Source organism: Rhododendron vialii, chromosome 9a (genome assembly GCF_030253575.1).
Source record: "Rhododendron vialii isolate Sample 1 chromosome 9a, ASM3025357v1".
Taxonomy (NCBI): Eukaryota; Viridiplantae; Streptophyta; class Magnoliopsida; order Ericales; family Ericaceae; genus Rhododendron; species Rhododendron vialii.
The window spans coordinates 246,137-256,856 of NC_080565.1; the positions used below are offsets into that span (position 1 = coordinate 246,137).

Below are 10,720 nucleotides of genomic sequence, written 5' to 3' on the forward strand. Positions count from 1 at the left end.
CTCCATTATTGTTTTATTTGTTTCCTAGGACAAAAGTCACATCGCTGCGAGTTTGCTCTACACGGAAGGATGCATCTTTAGCAAGCAATAGCATCAGCCTTGTATGCTGCTTGCACTAGAATTTCTTCTCGAGGAATCTGGCAGTCTTGTATGCATTCCTCTGATTAATCTCGACATCTATTCCTAACTTTGTTGCTGACTTAGTGGAACTGCTATGGATTTATGTTATGGCTAGTCCAAGAAATTTGTCGAGACCCAAGTCAAAGGCTTCTGATAATTAGGATTAGCACATCTAATGCCCACGGCAAGCACCCACCAATAAATGAATATGAGCAGAGGAGAAATCTGCTATAGAAAGCAATGATATGTGAGTTGGAAGATACTCCAATCACCCGTCTTTTTACTTCAAAACGGCAAGCAGAGGAGAAATCTGCTATGGAAAGCAATGAATAGATGTGAGATGTGAGTTGTGAGTTGGAAGATACTCCAATCACCCGTCTTTGTACATCAAAACCTTAGCTTCCTGTTCACTGTATATGTTTTCCCGTCCCTGCAATTTTTTTCATTGGCTCATCTCTCTCTCTCTCTCTCTCTCTCTCTCTCTCTCTCTCTCACACACAGCCCAAAACCCATAGTCCCCTTTGGACGATGTAAACCTTGACCACCTATATAATGCTTGGGAACAATGGGCACTGTCCCAGGGGACTCTAAGTCATGGCCACTGCCCATGTCAATGTGAAGAAGCCTTCGTTGGAAAGCAGAAACCCCACTTTGAAAAACCCTGAATGCCATGGGTACCACCTCCAAATGTATTTCTATTGCCTAAACTAATGTTTCAAGGGAAGAGTGAAGATGGTAGGGGAAAACCTCAATATCACCATCTTTTAAATTTTTCCAAGGGAGGGAAGGTGCACGAAGGGGTCAGTGCGGGAGATGAGCTCCCAATTTTTGTGTGTGTGTGTGTGTGAGAGAGAGAGAGAGGGCACTGGAGTCCGTTGGGGTACTGACTCTCAAACTTGATGTCATATCCAGTGTTAAACACTGTTGGCCAGAAAATCATACTCGTGTTACGAATTAACAAATAGATGATCTTAGTAACAAAGACATCACCTGGTTTAGCAATGATCGAGAAGCAACAGTGGTTGGACATGGAAAATTACGGCGTACCAAAAAAGAAAAAATAAAGTAATGCAGCATCTAGTTGATACACAACTCCAACAATGAGCAGTAGGGTACCATGCATTGACTGTTGATATTAGTAGTCAATCAGTTTCTCAATCTCAGATTGTTATTTTGTTGATTGGTCATAAATAAATTCACAATGCCATCAACTGCCAAACCATATGCAATTTCAACTACGATTGGGAAGGTACCCAAAGCCCAAGGATTGCATTATTACATAGCCATTAAAATAGAATAATCCAGCAAAACAGAAAACGCAAGAATCAAGTCCCACTGAAGCCAAAGATTTTATTCCTATGGCTTTGGTGGATACTAGAAGGAGACCACCAAAGGGTAATCCGTAATCCCCTCATCTTAGAAATCTCTAAAAACAGCAAATAAATCACTGTTAACGTAATCATTCTCTACCAAGTTGACCAGGAAGTAACTGCTCTGCACCTGCAAGCACAAGAAGAATACCAACCACGTCATTCGCTTGAAAATTTCACAATTCATCGATATGTATATATCAGGTAAATGAGGAGCAATCAAGAGAAGGATAAAGCATAGGGAGGAGGGGAAGCACAGCACTGTACCTGCTCCAGCAGCTTCCTGGATGGGTCACCATCTGGGTACAATTGAGCCCATCCTCTGGACCAGATTTCAAATGCCTCATCCTTCCACACCATGAAGCTGGTGGGATCTACAACAGTCGGTTGGATGATCTCCTTCGCCGGGAACACTCCCCATGTCACTGCATTCACATCAGATTGGCTGCGGACGTTGGATATCCAGCTTCCTTCTTTGTTCACAGCCATGTAGGTCAGAAATGGGAATGACTTGCATTTCTCAACAAGAGTATTCAACTTCTCCTTGGAGCAGAAAAACTCCACATATGCCTTCTGGTAGACGTATCCATCAGGTCCCCCCCATCCTGCAAATGGCACATTGCCCAAAATAAATTAATCAAAACAGTGCCCGAATATCTTGATATTGCTTCGCCAAGGTACATGGACTCTTCTCTGAGTACCCATATCGAACAATAGAGACCGACTCGCCGGGCCACCCCTGACACACATTACCAGTCCATGTGTTTAAACTGCCCATAAAGTAAAAAAAGTGATCTCCAATAAGAGAGTAAATGGCATTAATCCCATACATTATGATAAATGGTACTCACCAAATTTACACACTATACTCATGGCAGGAAAGAAGCCAATCAGTTCCTTATAGAAAACAGACGATACTCATTTCAGGGATAGTGGACAGTGACATTTAAATGCACACAATGTGCCGACATGCCAATGTAAAATTGTCGTCGTAATCAAGCCAGCAGGGTAAGAAATTTTACATCCCAAACAGAATTGAATTGGATTTTGCATATAAAAAGGACATCAAGGTTTATTCTTGTGTAGCAAATTAGGTAGATATTATATTTTAATCTTGAATAATTTAATCGACATGAAATTCTGCTATATATAGTGGTTCAATATTTTTTAGGTAAAGAGAGTCGGATTACGGTCATAGGTTCATAGAGAGAAGCACGGCTGTCCAGAGTCGCATAGGCACCGGGATAGAGAAATTTGGATCAGAAAGTCAATATAAACCTAAACAGATTGGTCAATTCTCCATCAGCTAATTTATGGCAAAATCCTCCATCAGTTCCTCAATACGTAATGGGTACCAAGAGAGATGGTAAATGAATGTGAAGAGAGAATTGCTAGCAACTACTATGAGGATTCATTTACTGGACTTTTGAGAGCATATGGAATAGGATACACATGTGCATCTTTTGCAGAGATTACGCTCACCGACAATAGGGGAATCAGACTTTGCTCCATTCACAGATGGTTGGCTATTTATTGTGAGAAAACCCTTTGAGTTGATGCTCCCCAACTGTTCATTAATGATCTGTGTCTCTGGCTGAAGGCCATCTAACTCAGACCAGGGACTGCTTCTTAGATTCCCAAGGCAGTACTTCAGGAATCTCTGACGAATACCAATTCCAGAAGGGACACATAAGCATCGATACTATTGTCATTGAGATATAAAGGTGGAATAAATTAGTTGAAAATCATACCTCGTGAATATCTTCAACATCCTTCAAAGGGACAGCCCATTCATCATGAAGTTTCCTGTCACGTGTGCGGGCTCGCATGAACTGTTGGGATCAACCCAAATTAGTCAGATGACGAAGTATAGATCAATAAAGAGGAGCTATTTTTAGCAAGACAATTCTTTAAGGTCTTAATCCTGTCTCTTAAACAACAAAAAAACTACACCAATTGATGGATAAAGAAAGAGAGAGAGAGAGAGAGAGAGAGAGAGAGAGAGAGAGAGAGAGAGCTAGTCTCGTGGACATTTCGAAAAGGTTGTAGGCAAAACATAGATGATCAGGGAAAGCAATTGACAATCTGGGAAAACGTTGATAATCACGGAAAACATTTGACTCAAATTGTTTATTGCATACTTGTATTGTGTCCATAACCATACGTGGTTTCTAATAGTTTCACACCCAAAGTTAGACGAAATCCACGTCACATAGACTAACACTACCACCAATATAAAAACATTTTGGAAAAAGAAAATATAAGGACGGAACATCCAGCTCTATGTACCCAAGTATCAACCATTAAACATACTGCCTCGTAGACCCAAACTCATTTTTCTATTCCACCAGTCCAATCCATACAAAAATTAAAGGCAGTTGAAATGAATATCATCATTAAACGAAATTAAAAAGACTGCTAGACAGATTACCAGCCAAAGACGGGAAAAAATGGAGAATCTAGAGTAAGAGGCGCATGCAAAAGATAATGGTGCGATACCTGGCATCGTAGAATCATAAGTATAAATAAAATTAAAAAGAAGAGCGTAAAATAGTTCAAGAGAACGCCAGGGAAAACTGAAGCCAAAGTTGTGAAGCAAAGTCCCACATCGCTTGGGTACCAAAGTAATAAGAAGAATATAAGCGTGAGGGCACCCTTACTTCAACATCTAGCTTTTGGGGTTGAGTTCTACCCAAGACCTTGTAACATGGTATTAGAGCCCGGAATGGGCTAATCGCATCCTAACTGCACCTCTCGATCTCCTCTCCTCTTCTTTGTATCCGACGTAGTTCTTGTGCTTCACTGCCAAATAAACATGTAGTGAAATTACGCGGAGAGCCCCTCATCTATACGTGTTTATTCGAAACCCATGTTCCAAATCCCTCATCCCAATTTCGATTTCCCATTTGTAACCCTCAAACCCAACCCAAACCTTTACGCCTCAAACCCAACCTAAACCTGGACTACATCTACAATTCTACGTCTCCCTCGGTTTCGCCCACAACGCCACCGTTACCCACAACAGCTTCTTCGTCTAGATCGCCGATGTTGGGCCTGGAGTGCCCCATGGATTTGGTTACACAATGCCACTCCCCGCAACCGCTCTAAAAACAAATTTGCGGGTGCGATGTCGAATGCCATAAAAGACTGAATTGAAATCTTTGCAAACACCAATTGGTTTTATGAGAGATGGTGGAAAAGCAGTTCGACAAGTGGTATCAGAGCCAGGAAGTCATGGGTTTGAGTTACGGGAGCGTCATCGTGAGGAAGGGATTGTTGGGCCCGGAGTGCCCCCATGGATTTGGTTACACAATGTTACACCCTGTGACCACTCTAAAAATAGACTTGCAGGTGCGATGTCAAATGTCATAAAAGATTGAATTGAAGCCCTCACTAACACCAATTGGTTTTAGGAGAGATGGTGGAAAAGTGGTCCAACAGCCGGCAACAACGGGTATCCATGGAATTTAGCCATATGAATATATATGTTCACATTATATACAAGACATAAACATAACCCATCTACCCCTCTCTCTCACCAAATGGGTTCAATCTATGGCGTGTTGATTCCAATTTCTTCGGGCAGCGGCGGCTCATGTTTGAACTTGGAATCCGTCAGCAATTTCGCCAATAAACATCAGCGAATTGTGAAGCCGACAAGGATGTGGAAGGCGCCGATAGTTGCTAGAGCTACGAAGCTTTGTTGGATTCAAGATCTCTCTCTCTCTCTCTCTCTCTCTCTCTCTCTCTCTCTCTCTCATCACTAAAGTTCAAACCCAGTTTCGCTCTCTTAAAATTCCTCTGTTCTTCATGATCAGAGCTGTAACCTAGGTTTCGCCAATTGAAAGCGCCCATGGACAAATCGAAGATGAAGACAGGTATTGTGGTTTGTCGAATGAGGGAGAGAGAGCCAGAGGGAGGATGGGGACAAGGAGAAGAGGGGGGTAGAGGGTTATGTTTGTACGTAACCAACAAAGGGTATTTTCGCCCAAACGAAAACATTTGCCCTAGATATCCAACATTATTTAACCGACATTTAACAAAGGGGGTCCATTTGGGTAATGTTTATAGATGGGGGGTTAGTGTAGGCGATTTTAAACGTTCGGGGTGTCTGCAAGAAAAAGGTATAGATGAGGCCATGGGGGGGTCTCCATGTAATTTCACCTAAACATGCTTACACATATGCAAGAAAATAATACTAGCTCCAATAAATGCCTAGGTTGTTTCATTATGACTGGCTAAAGTTGGCTCCTAGCCAAAGCAAATGTTTCTCAGCACTAGAACATGTTACATGTCTAAAAGAGCTCCTTTGGCAGACAAGCCCATCTGCTTGTGTGGGCTTGGGTTTCTGAAACAAAAATTTGGTGACTTTTGGACATGTTATTCATTTGCACAAATTTCAGAGTCAGCATAACCGTAATAAAAAATAAAAAATTTGCTGATTTCAGTTTGGAGCACCATAACAGAAGAACAATAACCTATGTAGGATCGAGTTGTCATTTGCCATTTTCTTTTTTCTTCCTCTCTACAATTCAATGCTTCCATTCCTACTGACTTTAGGCACCATAAAACATTCAATAGTTCCCCTTCCATACAGGGGTTCATTTACAATTCTTTGCATGTTAAAGTATTATAAATAGCTATGTGAGAAGATCTGTGAGCCTCTTATGCGACACATTCTCATAATGTTTGGAATTTAAATTGCAAGAAGTGAAAAACTTTTTTCCCTAAAAAAAGACTTCCATATTACGTGACATAAGCATTTAAGTTACAATCTTTTCCTGATTACCAAGATAATCATGTATGTTTGCTAGTTAAATGGAGCAATAGATCCTACAGAACCACTGGCTTCACATCTTCTGCACCACCTTCTGGAAATCAAAGGCAGTCAAGATAAATAAAGTAAATGCGGCAGGCCTAAGATGTCATGGATAAACAGACCCACATATGAAGATGAAGCATAATTTCAATACCATCAAATAAAATAAGAGAAGGTCCACATACAAACTGCAGAATAATAAAATCAAGTTATAGTTAGCATTTACAGCTAAACAAGAAAATATAAAATTTGTGATGATCGTTACCTGATAATCGGTTAGTGCTCCATATGATGCATTACGAGAATCTCCCCATCGGCCTTGTGGGTATTGTTCCCAACCTATAGTCCTTGAAATGTAACTTTTTGGACGATTGGCCCTATAATCATGGTCCGAACCACGTTAGATATTTTGAGAGATATCCCTAAGAATTGGCATAATGAAGGGCACGAGTAAGCAGTGTTAAACTATTTTGAACATGATATCAGTTTTGATGTTAATGCTTACCAAAATATTGGCCTGACATCTTCCTTAACACGGAAAACATTTGTAGGGCGTCTCCATGGTAAGGACCTCGAAATTTTGGCTTCTTCAATTAGTCCAAGATTCTGTCAAGGTGAGTGTACTCAGTAAGGCACAGCTTAAGACATTGACACAGGTTAATTAAACAACATTGATGACTTTTTAACATGATATGGGAATCAACCATTAGTATTGCCAATGCAGATTTCTCCATGTTCAAGGTATAAAGATGCACTGTCTTAATTCCATTAGCTAATATGTTCCTGCACATTTCTGTTCCAAGGTGAATTCCGTAGGCTCTGACGGCTTCTTCATTATCCTTGATAGGCTCCAAGGCAGCAGTAATCTCAGATGGTATCTGCCAATATCATTAAACACACAAGTATCAATAGAAGGTAAAGTAGTAGTTTGGAGCTTCTGTAATCTCAGATGGTATCTGCCAATATCATTAATGACACAAGTATCAATAGAAGGTAAAGTAGTAATTTGGAGTTATTGAAAAGTAAGTTCTCCTGATGAGTCCATAGTGTTCTGGCATCATTCAGCCATGCTTAGAGATTACACCTCGAACTTGATGCTCTAAAATTCGAGTATGCTTGCATAAATTTCGTGATGTAACAATCTATGTTGCACAGAATTTGGTGGAAGTTTGGAATGTGGATATGTGCTTAACTGTTTGACATTCGGACAAGAAAAAATATCCATATTCCAGTATGCATAAAGTTTTCTAGGATAAAACTGTGCTTGCAAGGTGTCATAGGGCATCTCCCTGGCATGTTTTGCATAGTTTACTGGTGAAATAAGATAACCAAATAGGCTTGACTAGGTAATTGTCCAACTAAAGATGTCGAATGGGTATTCCACACCGTGACAGTGTCCAATACGAGTACTTTATAGGATTACAAATATACATGGAATAGAGTTCACAATCATTTGAAGGCAATGATGGAAGGCATGGATTGCCACTTGCAGCATCTTTTTAACTGATGGTTTCCTAGAGCCCAGCAAAACATCAACCGCATTTTATCATTTCTGGGATGAAAAAAAAAATAGAGGATCCACAGATTGAGCCAATCCTTCTAAACCAACCATATGACACACTTCTTTGTGTAGTTCTCGGCAAGCGGTCAAGTGTTTCACCAACGTACTTGCTAAACAAGAGATGCATTACTCTAGTTCACTTGTCCACAAATGTAAGCCAATTGTTGCGCTATCAATTTCGATATTCTATCTAGTAGTGAACAAATGATAGAATAGATTGCGAGATTCGAAGGATGGTTAAGCACACCATAACATAAATAAATAATTTATTTAGTAATGATTAAAACAACCTATAAGTGAATAGGTAAACCTGGACAAAGCTCAATGGAAAAACAGGATTCACGTAGCCGATTCCAATTGATTGGGACACAAGGCTCAGTTTGGTTTGGTATTAAAACAGTCTACGTTGGAAAATTGCATTACCTTAGTTTTGCAAAAACCAGTCATGCGGAGGAAGCCCCTATAGTTATTAATCGGCATAATCCCAGGAACGATGGGACAAGTAATTCCAATTTGACGGCAGTCATTCACAAATTTGAGGAAGATATCAATATCATAGAAAAGTTGAGTAACAATAAGATCAGCTCCAGCGTCAACCTGTAAAATCAACACTCCAAACGATTCAATGGTGTAAGTTTAACAAAGGCAATTAATTCTTAACCGAACATATATTTGGTGAAACCCCATATTGAATACTACCTTCCTCTTAAGGTAAGCAAGGTCGCTCTGATATGCCTCTGGTGTGGCCAAACCCCCATCACTTTGGATGACATCAGGATGTGCCTCTAAAGGAAAAGTAACAACATAAGTAGCTAGCTATGTACTACAGACACGCACAAAAAAGCTGTTGGCTCCTCAAATGACAACGAAAACCAACGTTGTGGATGGATGAAGAGACACAGACCAGTCCATTAAGATTTATTTAGCAAATGCGAGACAAAATTGAATTGTAAAAAATGCAACCACTAATTAATCCGTTTACTACGAAAATAATAATGCGTCACCCCACAATCTCTTGCGTAATGGGGAAGATCTTAATTATATAATAAAGACAAGCAAGAAAAGAATGAAAAGAACAACCTGGATAACCAGCTACGGTTATGCCAAAGTAGTCACCATATGTGGACCGAATGTGCTTTACCTGCAAAAAACCAAACATATAATAAGCCAATTAAACAAAAGGAAGTAGTAGTAGAAAACAATGCAAATAGAGAGATTGGACAGGATGAAATCGGATAGCATCAGATCAGATCAGATCAGATCAGATCAAACGGAATTATACTATATAAAAAAGACAACGCGAGAGAGGGTAGATACATACGAGATCGAGGGCACAGGCGAAGCCATCCTGGACTTGAACGAACTTGTCCTGGCCGTGAGGAGGGTCACCGCGGAGGGCGAGGACGTTCTGGATGCCGTTGGACTTGATGTGGTGGAGGGCGTGGTCGATCTTGTCAACAGGCATGTTGGTGCAAGTGAGATGCATCATAGTCTCAACGCAGACCATGTTCTGCATCCTGTTAGCAATCTCGAGAGTGAGATCCGCGGTTGAACCCCCAGCTCCCCAAGTAATGTCGCAGAATGTAGGGTTGTGAGCCACCATTCGCTCCATCCTGTCGAACAGGTTGTCCACCCCATCCTCTGTCTTGGGCGGGAAGAACTCGAACGAGAACACCACCTTCCCACCGGATTCCGCCTCCCGGATCTTCTCTATCACTTTCATTTCCACCGGATTCTTTTCTCTCTCTCTCTCTCTCTCTCTCTCTCTCTCGCTCTCTCTCTCTCCCAAATGAGTAGCACTACTATTTTTTATTTTACTATAATATAAATAAACGAGAGGAAGGAAGACAATGGGTGAAAGAAAGAAAGAGAGAAATGTCTGTCGCTCCTACGCCACTCCGCTCAACTCGCTCTACGAAAGAATAGATAGATAGAAGATGCACAAATCAAGATTTACGATTGTAGCTGTTTATATAATACTCCAATGAGTAATAATAGTACTAGTAATTAGGAGTATATACAGTAATAATAAATTAATTAAGCACCTAACCCGCAATTGTATTTGTGATTGATTCTTCAATCCTCAGCAGAAAAATAGTAATTAATACTATAGGGGAGGAAATTCGAGATCTACTTCGGGGGTCCCACTCACCTACCTCTTTCAACAACCCACCCCGACGACGACCATTCACTGCTTTTGCCTTTTGACAAACAAACAAACCCACTCAGCAGCAATGCATCGTACTGTACAAAGCAAACTAGTATATATTCACGTTCGGAAATGTGCCAAGACTACTAATTAATTCAATAGTCTCTCCCCGCCAAAAAAAAAAACCCAAGCATTTTCAATACAACAATTATTTGTAATGACCAAGTCCCATGAGGTAGGACCTACACATGTATGAAACACGTATCAAGAAGGTATTACAAATAATCATAGTTTTGAAAATATTTTTCAAGTGCCACCTCAAAAAAAAAAAAAAAAGGAGCCTAACGTATAAACCAAATAGTGTAGCACTAGTATTTTCCAAGAGTATGCTTCAGGAAACTAGGAGATAAATACATGATGCATGTTATTTTTTTTTTCTTTTTTGTCATTCCTTAATCTTAATCTACACTATCTTAAAGGACTTGAGGGAGGGGGATAGGCTTATGAAAATCGAACTATGCCCATATATATGAGAGTATATAAGGGAGGCTAACTGCACTCTACTCCACTTGCTACATGATGTATGTTCACATAATAAAACATTTCACACCTTCCTTTTGTGAAAAATAGAAAGAAAAAAAAAATTATACTTCACACATGAAGCAAAATAATTGTCCCTTTACTTGTTGAGAATTCGTACA

The 10,720-nt window shown here is 40.2% G+C and overlaps 1 protein-coding gene across 1 annotated transcript; it reads right to left on the reverse strand.

Annotated features, from left to right (window-relative positions):
* Positions 1–1,270: 1,270 nt before the first annotated feature.
* LOC131301783 (methylenetetrahydrofolate reductase (NADH) 2-like) lies at positions 1,271–10,015 on the reverse strand. Its single transcript, XM_058328213.1, has 11 exons — positions 9,192–10,015; positions 8,951–9,011; positions 8,570–8,655; positions 8,294–8,467; positions 7,014–7,187; positions 6,815–6,915; positions 6,575–6,686; positions 3,242–3,322; positions 2,973–3,150; positions 1,758–2,095; positions 1,271–1,620 (listed from the first exon to the last, which is right to left on the reverse strand). Exons 1-11 carry the CDS (start codon positions 9,591–9,593, stop codon positions 1,537–1,539), a joined length of 1,791 nt encoding a protein of 596 aa, XP_058184196.1. The 5' UTR covers positions 9,594–10,015; the 3' UTR covers positions 1,271–1,536.
* Positions 10,016–10,720: the final 705 nt, after the last annotated feature.